This window comes from Gadus morhua, chromosome 17, assembly GCF_902167405.1.
Source record: "Gadus morhua chromosome 17, gadMor3.0, whole genome shotgun sequence".
NCBI lineage: Eukaryota > Metazoa > Chordata > Actinopteri > Gadiformes > Gadidae > Gadus > Gadus morhua.
In genome coordinates this window covers 14,507,445-14,522,444 of record NC_044064.1, presented here as the reverse complement: position 1 = coordinate 14,522,444, position 15,000 = coordinate 14,507,445, and the positions used below count along the sequence as shown (strand labels likewise).

The 15,000-nt window shown below is 43.8% G+C and overlaps 2 protein-coding genes and 1 long non-coding RNA gene across 5 annotated transcripts in view; 1 reads left to right on the top strand and 2 right to left on the bottom strand.

The window, feature by feature from the left end:
• Window positions 1-4,463, top strand: part of LOC115529960 (cyclin-dependent kinase-like 2) — a 7,141-nt gene extending 2,678 nt beyond the window's left edge. Inside the window, exons 3-9 of the mRNA XM_030339108.1 lie at window positions 780-974; window positions 1,072-1,259; window positions 1,614-1,726; window positions 2,425-2,564; window positions 2,746-2,819; window positions 2,895-3,027; window positions 3,510-4,463. Coding sequence (XP_030194968.1) covers window positions 780-974; window positions 1,072-1,259; window positions 1,614-1,726; window positions 2,425-2,564; window positions 2,746-2,819; window positions 2,895-3,027; window positions 3,510-4,463 — 1,797 coding nt within the window. The remainder of the gene's footprint in view (window positions 1-779; window positions 975-1,071; window positions 1,260-1,613; window positions 1,727-2,424; window positions 2,565-2,745; window positions 2,820-2,894; window positions 3,028-3,509) is intronic.
• Window positions 4,464-4,593: 130 nt separating this feature from the next.
• Window positions 4,594-6,380, bottom strand: LOC115529170 (uncharacterized). Its single transcript, XR_003973470.1, has 3 exons — window positions 6,094-6,380; window positions 5,649-5,845; window positions 4,594-5,527 (listed from the first exon to the last, which is right to left on the bottom strand). It is a non-coding gene; the product is annotated as an uncharacterized LOC115529170 (long non-coding RNA).
• A 320-nt stretch (window positions 6,381-6,700) lies between these two features.
• Window positions 6,701-15,000, bottom strand: part of LOC115529143 (ATP-binding cassette sub-family G member 2) — a 19,539-nt gene continuing 11,239 nt past the window's right edge. For all 3 annotated transcript variants that reach the window (XM_030337665.1, XM_030337666.1, XM_030337667.1), the window contains exons 11-19: window positions 13,931-14,029; window positions 12,978-13,123; window positions 10,027-10,109; window positions 9,277-9,366; window positions 8,978-9,102; window positions 8,691-8,845; window positions 8,269-8,358; window positions 7,977-8,041; window positions 6,701-7,261 (exon numbers count right to left, since the gene is read on the bottom strand). In XM_030337665.1, coding sequence (XP_030193525.1) covers window positions 7,114-7,261; window positions 7,977-8,041; window positions 8,269-8,358; window positions 8,691-8,845; window positions 8,978-9,102; window positions 9,277-9,366; window positions 10,027-10,109; window positions 12,978-13,123; window positions 13,931-14,029 — 1,001 coding nt within the window. In that variant the 3' untranslated portion in view covers window positions 6,701-7,113. The remainder of the gene's footprint in view (window positions 7,262-7,976; window positions 8,042-8,268; window positions 8,359-8,690; window positions 8,846-8,977; window positions 9,103-9,276; window positions 9,367-10,026; window positions 10,110-12,977; window positions 13,124-13,930; window positions 14,030-15,000) is intronic.

Here is a 15,000-nt window from a genome sequence, read left to right as displayed (position 1 = left end):
GAGCAAGCGACTGGCTTTTGCATGAAATCCATGGTGTTTTGCTATTTGTACGAATTGTTTTGAGAAATGCACTCACTGTTTTGCAGATTTCAATTCTGATCTGAGAAATGTACCAAAGTGACTGAGAAAAACTGTAATGCTGTTAACTAATAAATGGCACTTGTACAACTGTTCTATAAAAGCAATATCCCACTCGAGGCTGTGCTGTTAATCTTGGAGACTTGGCCAGAGGCCTCGTACGAATCACAGTGGTATAACATCACTCACTCTTGTTTGATATTGCTTAATTGTGGAGTGTGTGTGGTTGATGGCTGGTTTAAGCAGCCTGACCCAACCCGAGTTAGGCTGATTGGCCTCTGGGGCCGGGTGAGGCTGCACACCTGTGGTGCACTCATTCATCAGGGCCCACAGGTTCAATCATATCATCCATCAACCAGGTGTGAGTGGGATTGTGGGTAACATCTTGCCCTACACTCAAATAAATGGCTTTATATAAAAGCTACCAGAGGAGACCAGCTCTGGTAGCTTTTATATAAAGCCATTTATTTGAGCGGATAGGGTGTCACACCATTATGGTGGGGTGACACCCACATAGGGCTCCACTATGTGGCGCACAGGTGTGTAGACTCTCCCAGCCCCAGAGTCCAATCAGCCTGACTCGGGCGAGGAGAGGCTGCTTAAACCAGCCATGAACAACACACCCTCCACAATGAAGTGTCTTGAATGTAATATATTGATGAGGTGTCTATCGATTGATATTGTGTACAATCTATCTCCAGGGTCTTCGCCATGACAACCTGGTGATGCTATTGGACGCCTGGCGGTATCGGCGGCGCTGGTATCTGGTGTTCGAGTTTGTGGAGCGGACGGTTCTGGAAGACCTGGAGCGGAACCCTGGTGGACTGGATCCAGGGCTGGCCAAGCAGTACCTCTATCAGATCCTGTCTGCCCTCGCCTTCTGTCACCAGAACAACGTATGGGCCGCCATACCCGTCCGATCGGAATACCACTCTACGATAAACTACAACGGTATACATTGTGTTTATTGTTATCATCCAACTCCCTTCCCAGGTCATCCACCGCGACGTCAAACCGGAGAACATTCTGGTTTCGCCGGGGGGCGTGGCCAAGCTGTGTGACTTTGGGTTTGCCCGCCGTGTGGCCGCGGCCTCGGGGGGGAGGGGCGGGTACACGGACTATGTAGCGACGCGCTGGTACCGCGCCCCTGAACTCCTGGTGGGAGACTCGCACTACGGAAAGTACGTACCTGGATGTGTGTGTGTGCGTGTGTGTGTGTGTGCGGGCGTGCGTGCGTGCGGGCGTGCGTGCGTGCGTGCGTGCGTGCGTGCGTGCGTGCGTGCGTGCGTGCGCGCGCGCGTGCGTGCGTGCGTGTGTGTGTGTGTGCGTGTGTTTGTGTGGGCCAGTAGATGTGTGGGCAGTGGGATGTGTGCATGCAGAGTTTGACCTGTGTGTGTGTGTGTGTGTGTGTGTGTGTGTGTGTGTGTGTGTGTGTGTGTGTAGACCAGTAGATGTGTGGGCAGTGGGATGTATGTATGCAGAGAGTTTGACCTGTGTGTGTGTGTGTGTGTGTGTGTGTGTGTGTGTGTGTGTAGACCAGTAGATGTGTGGGCAGTGGGATGTGTGTATGTAGAGTTGGTGACAGGACATGCTCTGTTCCCTGGACACTCTGACCTGGACCAGCTGTACCGGCTGATACGCTGCTTTGGTGAGTACTGGTTGGTCAAAAGGCTTCTTGGGTTCTGGGGGGGGGGGGGTTCAAGGTTAGTTGTCATTTAAAGGCTGTTTGTAGAAAAGAGTCACAATATGTTGCATTGACACCAAGCTTTTAGAATGGGTGTAACATTTTAAGCCGGGTGTAACATTTTATTTTGAGACTAGAGATTATTTTATTTTGACAGTGACACAGTGTCCTACACACGTATATTTATCAGCAAATGTACATTCACAATTAGTTTATTGTTTGCAATTGATCAAATAGCTCATGTGGCAAGCATTATGAAACTCTTCCAGGCCCTAGGCTATTTTCGTCTTTAAAATGTATTGCATGAAGCTGTTTTAGGTTGGTTAGAAATTAGTGAAATCTCCACTGATCAAGTTTGTTTGCTGGCTTCCATTGCTCCTGCAGGCTGTATTTGTCTGCAAATGTGTTTCATATCTGGCAACCTGGGGTACTGAGAATAGTTAATCGTAACACACTGGCATGTTTCCTTCATCTTTTATGCTATATTATGGTAATTGTGCTGTAGGTACAGCACATTTGTTACAAACTTTAAAGAGTTTGTAATTTAAAATGTGTTTGTATAGTTTAAAGGGAGGTCGATTATGATCGGAGCTTGTGGTTAAAAGTTATTTGTAGTTCAGAGAGAGTTTGACGATTTCAGGCTTTTTATATGATTCGATCAGGATGTTCTACAGAGCGACAGCAGCAGATGTTCTACAGGAACCCTGCATTCTCCGGTCTCCGGTTCCCTCGCTGTGCCGCCAGAGAGCCTCTTGATAGCAGGGACCCCAAGATAAAACACGCCGTACTACAGCTGTTGCAGGTGCACACAACACGCACGCACACACGCACACACACACACACACACACAGACACGCACACACACACACACACACACACACACACACACACACACACACACACACACACACACACACACACACACACGCACACGCACACACACACACACACACACACATTACGGTAACCTCCTGTCTCCCCAGTTGTGTCTCCATATGGACCCAGAACTAAGAGCCCAGAGCTCCGATCTACTGCACAACCCGATGTTCACCACTAGGTACACATTATAATTTACTACAGTAGTACATACGGTGTTATCATCATATCTAACAGTCCCTTGGGTTCCTTGAAGGTTTGTGGAGGAGCTCTTGTCTAGGATCCAGAAAGAGCGGGGAGACTGCTCTGTCCTGCCCGTCAGGAACGTCTCCCGGGGGGACAGAACGGAGAGAGAGGAGGGCAGGAGGACTGGACTGCACCAGGACCTGGTATATAATCATCCTCGTATTAATGCTGAAGAATGATCCCAATATTCACACAAAATACAAACAAAGAGATTTAGATTCAGAGGTTCAAAGGTTTTTATTTGTCATATACTCATACAGGATGTGCAGTGAAATTTCTGTGTGACATAGTCTGTATTTTCTGTGCTTAAAAATAAATAAAAATACAATAGAATACAAATAGAATAAAATAAACAGAAATTAAGAATATTAAAAATATATATAAAATTAAAACAGGATAAAACGGGGGATGTGCAATATGGCCAGGGTTAAAGTGGCAAAGTGAAGGGGGAGGGGTGGGGGGGATGTCCATTGGACCAGTATCACTTAGTGACTGAGTAAAGGGCTCTGATTGCCTGGGGAAAAAAAACTAAGATTTACCTAATGTCCTAATATTAAGTATTTGACTTAGCCTAAATACTCAAAGATGTTGTGATCTCTGTTTTTTATTACTGATGGTGATGCAGGGAAAACGAGAGGAGGTGGAAGAAGGAGACGAGAAGATGAGGGTCAAACTGAGAAACAGGCTGAATCAAAAACCCAGTAGACCCAGTCTAGAAGGAGAAGGGCTACTGGCCCCACCTTCAGGACCCGAACCCACGGCACCACGGCCAGGAGAGAAGGCTGGTAAGGGACTATCTACACCCAGAGCAGGGGGGTCCAGGAAGAATTTGGTCCTCTCCAAGCCAGTAAAAGCTCTGGTGTCGAGGATTTGTTCTTTACCCTCCATCTACAAGACCAGGAGAACCTGTGTCACACATAGGAAACAGAATTCTACACACAACAGACGGTTGGCAATGCCAGCCAAAGACAGTTTGGAGTACCTCGCGACAACAGGCCGTTTAAAACCTCTGAGATCTGCAGAGGTTGAAACAATCCAGGAGCCAGATGTTGCTTCATCTCTGAAGCTTTCCCAAACATCAAGAGACAGCGAGGTAGAAGCTATGAAGGTCGATCTCTATTTAAAGCCAAACAGAAAAGCTCCTACAGATACACAGACAAGAGGACGGCCACCTTCCTCTGCTGCTTACGTTCTAACCTCTACCTCCGTTACCCCTTGCGCTACAAAGACACCCGGGGGCCAGGTGGCTCTGAAGCACTTCATACTGGGCTCCACCTGTCCTCTAGAGACTCACACCTCCATGGACCCTACCTCCTCAGAGAGTCCTAAGACCTCTCGCTCATCCTCCCCGAAGGCTTCAGAAGGTCCTGAGACCTCATCTACCCTGAAGTTTAGAGTAGGTCTAGAGACCGCATCCTCCCTGAAGTCTCCACAAGGTCTAGAGACCGCATCCTCCCTGAAGGCTCCAGAAGGACCTAAGACCTCATTCTCCCTGAAGGCTCCAGAAGGACCTGACAGCTCATTCTTCCCGAGGCTCCAGAAGAGTCCTAAGTACACAGTGCCCCTGCAGGAACCATGACATGATGGACATTCTTTCCAGAAACCTCTGGTGCATTTCCAGCAGGGATCTGACGACTGTCACTGTATTTGCACTACCACAAATTCAAAATGTACTTTCTGCTGGGTTTATAGACCTGTGAGGAAACTGGTTTGAAACATAGATTAAGTTTATTACGTTTTTTTAAAATATTTTTTAGGTTGGTTCTTTCAGGGAACAATACATTATTTTAAGTGCTTAAATCATACGAAACAATGAAAAGATTGTTTTTATGCATTTTATCCTTGTGAATTAACAAATTCTTAAGAAAGGTTACTTTCTGCTTTGGTATTTCTGATTATCACCAGAGTAGCAGAGTGAAAGAACCCTATAACATTTCATGTACCCTGCATAATACTATAATAATAATTAACTGTTGTAGGTACTGAAACAGAAAATTAAATAAACCAAGACTGAAAAACGAGCCTGCCCTGAACAAAGACCAAAAGTAGCCAAAACAAGAAAAAAAAATTAACTAAACAAGACTTAAAAGTTTAAAACAAACCTAACCAATAGTGAAAACGACCTTTATCGATACCAGAAACATAGTCCCTAACCAAGAATAAAAACTAGCCTAAACAACACCTAAACTAAAGAATTCAACCAAGTGTGAAAATAAACAAGACGAAAAATTACGCTAGGATAAAAACGTTTTTGAGAGTTATCCCTGAACTCCATCCTCAGGACTCTTCAGAGGAGTCTGAATCCGAATCAGAGTTTCCCCGGCAGCAAGGCCGAGGTTGCCCTTTGTTACGACTCAGTGCAGTCTTTCTCTGATATGGATAGAGGTTTTGTGACATCACACCGTAGCCAGGAAACAGCCAATTAGCAGGCAGGCCGGGGACATAGCCGGCCTGAGGCCTTCCACTATTGATCAGGAGGTAATAGAGGAGGTGGGATTTCAGCCTCAAAAGGCTGTTGGTGGTTGGTTGCCTAGCAGCCGGCTGCTTAGCAACCCCTGGTTCCTGGTTCCTGGTTGGGGATTGATTGGTCGGTTTCTTGGCTGGCAATTGGTTAATTGGATTCGTGGGTCTGGCTGGCAACACCTGTTATTTTACGTTTTAGGTGGCAAGCAAAAAAACAAAATGACAAATATGAAACCTTAGAAAACCGGGAGTGAAATTTTCCTTCCAAATGTTGTGTATCAACATTATGCAATTATATTACCTTTGCCCTCGTGGGCGGTGTGCTGTGGGGGGTCAGGGAGATGGAGGAGGTTGAGGAGGGTGTGAGGGGAGACGGTGTAGGAACGACAGGTGTAGTCATAAAAGGTGTAATAATAGGAACAATCCTGCAGGTGTCACCAACAGCTAGCCCATCAAGCTCTGGAGGCGGGAAACCAGAGAGAGATGGAAGGGGCGGAGCTAGGAGAGAGACATTTTTACTGCATTATCTTTTCAAACAAATTCATAGGGTTTTTTTGGGCATGGAAAATGTCCATACATTCCCAGAGCACAAAAAGTTAAATAAGATCAGATAATAAAAAGGGAGATAAAATCAACATTTGCTATTTACTTTTGATACTCTCTCCCCATGGTGATATAAAGGTCTCTCTCGCTCTCTCTCACACAAACACACACACATGCACACACATATACTCAGATGAACTGACCTTTGGCTCCAGAGTCCAGCTGTTCAGCATTAGAATCGTAAACGATGTGGAGAGCCAACAACAGTAAAACGGACGAGCGATACTGGCGACGCATGGTGAAAAGACAACGAGCGATGCAACGAGGGGAAAAAAAGGGTTAAACAACAAAGCACATTTGAGAGAGTAAAAGAGAATGAACTGATGAGATTGTTGAAGATAAGCAGAGCGTGGAATCGAAAGATATAGTGAGACCGTTGGAAAGAGCAAGAGGTGATGGCAAGAGATAGTGTAATGGAGAGATGAGCTGAAGAGAGTGATGTAGAAGGAGGGACACAGAGAGACAGAAAGAGGAGGAACAGAGATCGAGAGCTAAGCCCCTGTCTAGACTTTACACCATGTTTAAAGAGAAATGAGACATATTACAACATTCAACAATCTCTTTAATCCTTCCTTTATTTAGCGTTACACAGGCATACTCCCACACGCGCGCACACACACACACACACACACACACACACACACACACACACACACACACACACACACACACACACACACACACACACACACACACACACACACACACACACACACACTCACACATACAGACACACACACACATTCAAAATACAGTATGGAAACCAACCAGGTATGGTATTTTTAATTGAAATACTAATCATAAACACTTTAAGTAAAACCATCCAGTGTGTGCAGCTATCATTTATAAAAAACGAATGTTAGAAGTGAGGCTTCACGTTCCCCCAACGGTATTAGCCATAAACATGAATAAAATCTTCATAAAATACAGCATTATATTAAAAAGATCACATCTGTGTAAGTAATATACAATTCAATTTCTAAATTATTACAAATTCAATACTGAAATCAAGCATGAATGGAGATGCATTTATTTTACAAAAGCACTAAAACATTTAATAATCAATGTTTCCTCCCCAATAACAACCAAGGTCTTCCACTGGTTTTACTGGAGGCTGCCCAGTGCAAACACAGTGTTCCACTGGTGACACGCGGAGCTGGCCATCAGGTGAACTTTTTGATGAAGCGTAGTTTGGTGTAAGCGATGGACAGGAAGATGCAGGTCATGATCCCCAGGGCCATGTGGTTCTGCCATAAGCCCCAGTCGGAGGCATCTACTCCCTGGTACGCCAGGAAGGCTTCCCCTGTACATCTGAGGACGCAGAACACACTGTTAACACGGTATGACAGAGGACCCACCAACTCCCACCAAGAGCATCAAGCGTGGGGCACCAAGTGCTGGAGGGGGCACCAGAGCGCAATGGTGATCATCCTCATAATAACCCTAATGCTGAATTATTTACATTAAAGATGAAGCACAAATACAATTGCAATCATTGAGTAAACCATTATAGGCATCAGGCAATACAAAGTAATGGATATTTGCTCGAAATAAAACAATTAATTATGGTACCCCTTAATTACAATTAGTATCCCAAAATATAACTAAGGACCGACCTACAACTCAATGGTAACCCCACCCTGAAAACACTGCCCCACCCGGTCTAATTGAGAACTGGAACACCAGCAAGTAAACCAAGATATTAAGGCAGGTCTTAAAGCAGGAGCCATGTGAAGGATCTGATTGACAGGAGCACTTAGACCCCGCCCTCGTCATTTAGTTAATATATTATAAGCGGCCGGTCCCTTCACAGGAAATAGACTCAGGTAGGTGCTTTTTATTGTTTAATGACCCTTTGCTGTTGTTACCACTTCAAAACATTGCTCTGTTTATCTGACAGTGTAGGATAACCTTAAGCTAACCAGAGGCTCATACCAGAGCGCTTGCAGAGCGGGTCGGCTGACACAAGCTATAACAAGTTCACGAATTAACTCAGGCACTGTGACTCATTTCGTGTGTGTCGTACATTTGAGCTGGTGAAGCGGTACTGTTGCAGAACGTAAGACCCCGGAACTCGTTTACCAAAAGCGCCTAGAGAGAGAGAGAGAGGAAATGAATAATGAATATTTTATTAGCAAATGTGCCTGTGTGTGTGTGTGTGTGTGTGTGTGTGTGTGTGTGTGTGTGTGTGTGTGTGTGTGTGTGTGTGTGTGTGTGTGTGTGTGTGTGTGTGTGTGTGTGTGTCTGTGTGCGTCTGTGTGTGCGTCTGTGTGTGTGGATGTGTGTGTCTGTGTGTGTATGTGTGTGTGAGTACTCACTGATAATCCGTATCGAGGGATACTGAAGTACCTCAGCCAGGCCAGCCAAACTGGGATGCTCGTAAGATTCACCAGAAGACCTGTAAAGATCTGCACACCCAAACACACACACACACACACAGACAGACAGACAGACAGACAGACAGACAGACAGACAGACAGACAGACAGACAGACAGACAGACAGACAGACAGACAGACAGACAGACAGACAGACAGACAGACAGACAGACAGACAGACAGACAGACAAAGCTGTTAGGAGCATTCATGCATATCGGTCTTATGTGTTTGTGTGTGTGTGTGTGTGTGTGTGTGTGTGTGTGTGTGTGTGTGTGTGTGTGTGTGTGTGTGTGTGTGTGTGTGTGTGTGTGTGTGTGTGTGTGTGTGTGTGAGTTTGTGTTAAGGTTTTTGTTTATAATGACCATCATGAAGACAAAGGTGATGGTCATGAAGATGTTGGCGATGGCGACGACCGTCTGGTCGGCGGAGATGGCCATGGTCATGGAGGTGGCCGTGTACGCCGTCAACGCCACACTAAGCATGAAGGTGAAGAACGCTGCGACAGTCGCCTTCAGACCTACACACACACACACACACACACACACACACACGGTTGGATTAAGTGTGCCTGTCACTTTGTCAACTGAACGAACCTCCTTGTAATAACCCAGTAAGATTTGGCCCTCTTTAAACGCGTTAATCAGTGTACCGATCATGAAGTAGGCCACACAGCTGAAGACGATGGCAGGGACGGTTCTCAGGGTGAGGATGTCTGACAGGATCTTACACAGGAAGTACACAGACAGGCGGTAGTAGCCACTTGTATACTCATGCCTAGAGGGATAGAAATGAGACTGATGCTATAGTACTAATGTATGCAACTTATATTCAACCTGTGTCCGTTTGTTTGTGTGTGTGTGTGTGTGTGTGTGTGTGTGTGTGTGTGTGTGTGTGTGTGTGTGTGTGTGTGTGTGCGTGCATGCGCATTAGCCTTTGTGTGTTCCTTACATAAAGATCTTCCTCTCTGTGATGAAAAGTTCAGCTGCTGACAAAGAACTGAAGCACTGGTTTATAGTGATGAAGAACAGAGCTCCAAACCTAATAGAGAGAGAGAGGCAATCATCGGCTTCATGTGTGAAATATATACGAGGTGAATGATTCATTTTCGGAAATAAATACAATCAAAGTTCATAAGAGCCCAATAGTATAGGACAGGATAGAATCGAGCACATGAGAGTATAGAAGAAGTATTTTTCAACTTATAATATAGTAAAGCGTAGAATATAATTTAATGTAGCATAACAAATTGTATTATAATATCATATAGTGCAATTCAATACAATATAATATAATATATAGTAGAGCAGAATAGAATAGAGCACATAGTGCTACAATATTATAAATGAGTACTTAATATTTTTTTTTTAAATAATTTAAAAACGAAAATAATAATAATTATAGGCCTAATATGATTAAAAGTATGACATCATATTATGGCTGAGTAGAATAAAACAGAATATAAATTAGTTTAATATAAGATATAACAATATAATAAAATTCAGTAAAATATAACAATAACATATATTATAGTACCCTGGAAATTAAGAGTTCTCGTGAGAGCACAATTTGAATTTGCTCAGCGAGTCTACAGCTTTCTAGATGTGGGTGTGGATTTACAGGCTAATATTATGGTATTATATGATATAATCTAGATTATAGTAAACTAGAATAGAATAGAGACTGAATAGAACAAATTACCTGTTCTGACTACCAAATGTGTCCTCCTGTACGTCAAAGAAAATGACGCCCACAATCAGAGCCAGAAACAGAGTCACCGCCACCTAGAACCACATAAAGGCAAGGCAAGGCAACTTTATCTATATAGCACTGTTCATACACAAGGCAGAATCAAAGTGCTTCACATCTAAACATTGTCATACAATAAAATTCAATAATAGATAAGTAAAAGAAAACATATAAAGATCAGATCAACAGTCTCTGTGGTACCCACGTCGGGACTCCAACCCGACACAAAGGAATTTGGTACCCACGTCGGGACTCCAACCCGACCTAAAGGAACATGGTCCTTTCTCTGGGACTCCAACCCGGATTCTAGTCAATTTCTATTCTAGGACTCTAACTTTGATTCTAGGACTCTAACCCAGACACACGTCGGGACTCTAACCATGAACCAAAGGCCTTATTCTGGGACTCCAACCCAGACAGACATCGGGACTCTAATCCAGACAGAACTCAGGCCTTTCTCTGGGACCTCCAACCCAGATTCTAGGACTCTAACGCAGATAGAACTTGGGTCTCAATCCCTTATCCTTTCTTTCTGGTATCAGATCATGTATCTTTCTGGTAAAAATAGAAAACAAAGGAAAAGTTAAAAAAGCATTTTAGAAAGTGCAATGTATTTAAGATTTAGTCTTCAGTCTTGTTTTAAAGGTGGTCAAAGTTGGGGCAAGTCTTAAATCCTCAGGGAGTTTATTCCAGCTATTTGTTCCATAGTAACTAAATCCTGCTTTCCCATGTTTTGTGTTTACATGGGGATAATTAAAAGATTGGTCTCAGAAGATCTTAGTGGTCTAGAAGGCTTATGTAGTGAAAGCATTTCAGTTAAATATTCTCTGACCTACAGGAAGCCAATGTAACGATTTAGGAATTGGTGTAATATGTATGTCTTTGTTAGAACTCTAGCAGCAGCATTCTGAACAAGCCCAGTTAGTTAGTTAGAGTTTGTTTTGGGAGACCTATAAGGAGACCATTGGAGTAATCAAGCTTAGTAGTGATAAAGGCATGTACACGTTTTTGCAAGTCTTCGGTTGACATGAGCCCTCTAAGTCTTGCTACATTTTTAAGGTGATAATATGCCGATTTTGTAACTGATTTGATGTGACGGCCAAAATGTAAAACTGAATCCATGATAACCCCTAGATTTCTGACTTTGATTGAGGTTTTCAGGGACAGAGAGTGAAGGTTTTGGGTTACTTTCTGTTTTAGCACCAAATACAATTATCTCTGTTTTGTCCTCATTTAGTTGAAGGAAATTTCGGCACATCCAGTCCTTCACTTGCTCAATGCACTGGCACAGCAGATCTATAGGCCGATAGTCATTTGGTGATAGCGATAGATACACAAAGTCGCCAATGGAAACAAAGTAGTTCCTACATTGTAAGTAGGACCTGAACCAATTTAAGACTGTGCCTGAAAGCCCCACCCATTTTTCAAACCTGTCCAAAAGTATTGTATGATCTACAGTGTCGAATGCAGCACTCTAGTAGCATTAGTATTGAGGTTTTGCAAGAGTCTGTGTTAAGACGGATGTCGTTTAAAACTTTAATAAGGGCGGTCATCGGTGCTTTGCAGGGGTCAAAATCCTGATTGGAAGGTTTCATTGCAACCAGTTGATGCCAGGAAGTGATTAAGTTGCTGGAGGACAACTTTCTCAATGATTTTACTTATGAAGGGTAGATTTGATATTGGTCTGTAGCTGTTAATAATAGACACATCTAGGCTACGCTTTTTTAAAAGGGGTTTAATAACTGCAGTTTACAAGGCTTTTGGGAAATTGCCTGACTGATAAACAATCACCATAGATACTACACACTTTACTACACACTATACACCTCCCTATACATAGTGCTCACTGTGTACTAAACACTCTATACACACCTCACTATACATAGTAATAATAATAATAATAATAAATGACATTTATATAGCGCTTAATATGGTACTCTAAGACGCTTTACATATTGGCCTATCAAAACTATGTAAGACAGACTATAGACAGAATAAAAGAAATACAGAGGTTAAACATGAAGAATAAGGTGGTGTAGTAGTCACTGTCTACTACACGCGATACAAACCTATATGTGTGTGTGCCTGTGCTATGAAGCTGTATATGTGTACAGTACAATACAATACAATACAACTTTATTAATCCCACTAGGGGCAATTTGTTTGAGCAGCTTGTGAACGATGAACGACTTGGAATGATGGTTAGTTCTGCAACCAGGTAAAGCGTAGCGATGCCCTGAGGGCAATACGAATATGAACATGACCAGAAGAAGCCAAAATACCTGCTGTTTTCTTGATGATTTGCCGATTGCAAAAATAATTAAAGTCCCTTTGTTTTACTCCAGTGATTTTGTAACAGATATTGGCAATGCTATAATGGCTGTTTCTGTCTTTTACTGTGAGGCTGTGAACCCAGCAGATAAAATAAAAGCTCAGGAGACTCTCAGTAAAAGATTGCTAAAAACGACTGGATGACGGGACTGACAGTGTGTGTGTGTGTGTGTGTGTGTGTGTGTGTGTGTGTGTGTGTGTGTGTGTGTGTGTGTGTGTGTGTGTGTGTGTGTGTGTGTGTGTGTGTGTGTGTGTGTGTGTGTGTGTGTGCCTGTGCTATGAAGCTCTATATGTGTGAGTGTGTGTGTGTATGTGTGTGTGTGTTTGTTTGTACGTGTGTCTGTGTGAGTGTGTGTGTGTGTGTGTATGTGTGTGTGAATGTGTGTGTTCTTGTGTACGTACGTATGTATGCATGCATGTATGTATGTGTGTGTGTGTGTTTGTGCCTGTGCTATTGAAGTGTGTATGTGTGTGAACCTATTTTATGGAGGTGCGTGCGTCAGGCGTTTGTGCATGAGTGTTTACCTGTGCTATGGAAGTGTGTGTGTGTCTGTGTGTTATAGTGTGTTTACCTGTGCTATGGAGGTCTGAGGGTTGAGCAGGAGGTTCTTAAAGGTTCTCTTGAGGACCCATCTGAACTGGGTCCCAAAGCCGGTGGTGTAGGTGATGGTCCGGGCTACAGGAGCTGTGGACACCTCCTTCCCCTGGGTGATCCTCTCTGGAAACACACACCTAGCTTAGCTCAGCTGGGCCGCCTTGGTAGACATAACTATGGATTTAGCAAAGCCCCGTAGGCCTATCAGTTATGATCAGATCTATAAGTCACGTGATGGGACTCATGACCACCACTCAGGACCCATTCAGGACCACCACTCAGGAGCCATTCAGGACCACCACTCAGGAGCCATTCAGGACCACCACTCAGGAGCCATTAAGGACCACCACTCAGGACTAACAGAGCCACTCCTCTCCCCCCCTCCCCAACCCAACGTAGGAGGAATGGACCAACACTGGGAGACTGGCTGTGTGACGTTGACAGGTTACCTCTACGTTTGTGTGACTGGGTGGCTTAGATTAGGTGGATCTTAAAGTTGACACATCGTACCGCCACGTGTGAGTGGGATGAGCCGTTACAAGCCGTTTTGAAAATCTGATTCTTCTGACATCACAAGTTTAGTGTCCACTGAGATGTGCGCTCAATAGATCAGTCGACCAGCCAGTGGACTGTGGCAAACGTTGCTCATCTTCTGTCACCTTTAAGTGCAGTGTGTGTGTGTATCTGTTATGGGTGGACAGTGGACGTATGTATCTGTAAAGGGGTTTTACCAGTGGATTGCTGTAGGTGTTTTTTTGTTTTGTATGTACACTTAATGCATTTGACAGTATTTTCTTGTGCATGTTAACATCCAATTCTCCCCTATGGGCAAATCAAAGTGTAAATTCTAATCAATTTTATCATAGTCGTATTTGAAATGGATTGATGTGTTTGCAGCTCACAGAATTGAACCGTCAACCTTGTACGTACCAAGCTCAGCCTTGGTGTCTTTGAAGTAGCTGCTGCTCCTGTACTCCTCCACCAGTTTCTCCTCCACCTTCCTGGAGGAGCCCTCCCCCGAGTCAACCTCTGGAGGAGAAGATGGACATTTGGTATACATATATACACATATTAATAGTATACACACACACACACACACATGCGCGCGGCACATAGGGGCGCCGCACCAGAGGGGGCGCCAAAGCGATGGAAGTAAAAAAAATTTGGGTCATCACTTTCTGTATTTAACAGCGTTTGTGTACATGATATGATGATCAATAACAGAGGAACGTCACTGATAAGGCGCCCCCCCCGCTCCTTCGCCTCCCTCCCCCCCTCCTCCCCACACGGCGCTCCAGTGGGCGCCCCCTCGACCACGCCCTGGAGGCGAGCGCCAGAGTGTCTTCATTTGAACCGTATCGTCATCTGATGACACGTACCACAATATGGAGAGGCAGAGAAGAAAGCCCTCGGGGTCACAACATAGAAAAAGAAAGATTGGGAAGGAGAAAGGGTGCGCACTGCGCAGGGATAAAAGAAAGCTTTTCAAAGTGGTTGAAAGATAGTAGTTTTTATGTCAGTGTATCAAGAGGAGGCTTGTAAAGATTCAGGTTAGCTAAATCGACTACTAGTAATACAACAGGTTACTGTTGTCTTGCAACTGTGTACTGATCAGAATGGAGCCTACAATATAACGGATCATAACAAGAAAAATAAAGGAACTTGGTTGTGGTTATTTTGTTTTACTTCAGTCTCTATGCAAGTCTTTGTTTTATGTCAATAGACCCAGTAAAAACTGAGCAATAAAGTTTATACATTATAACTCCGTTAATAATCCAAAAATTAATAAATTAATAATCCCAAAAAAAAAAAGAAGATTATTATCGTATCTTAATCGAGACTGAATCGTTCTACACAGTATTGCGATGCATCGAAGAATCTATTATTTTCCCCACCCCTATTGGTTACTCTACCCAGTTCTAACAGAGTCTATTGTTTTGCATTTTGGTGAAGCTAGAGTTGCTGACACGCGCCTTGTGGTGGGGTATAATAACTGGCAG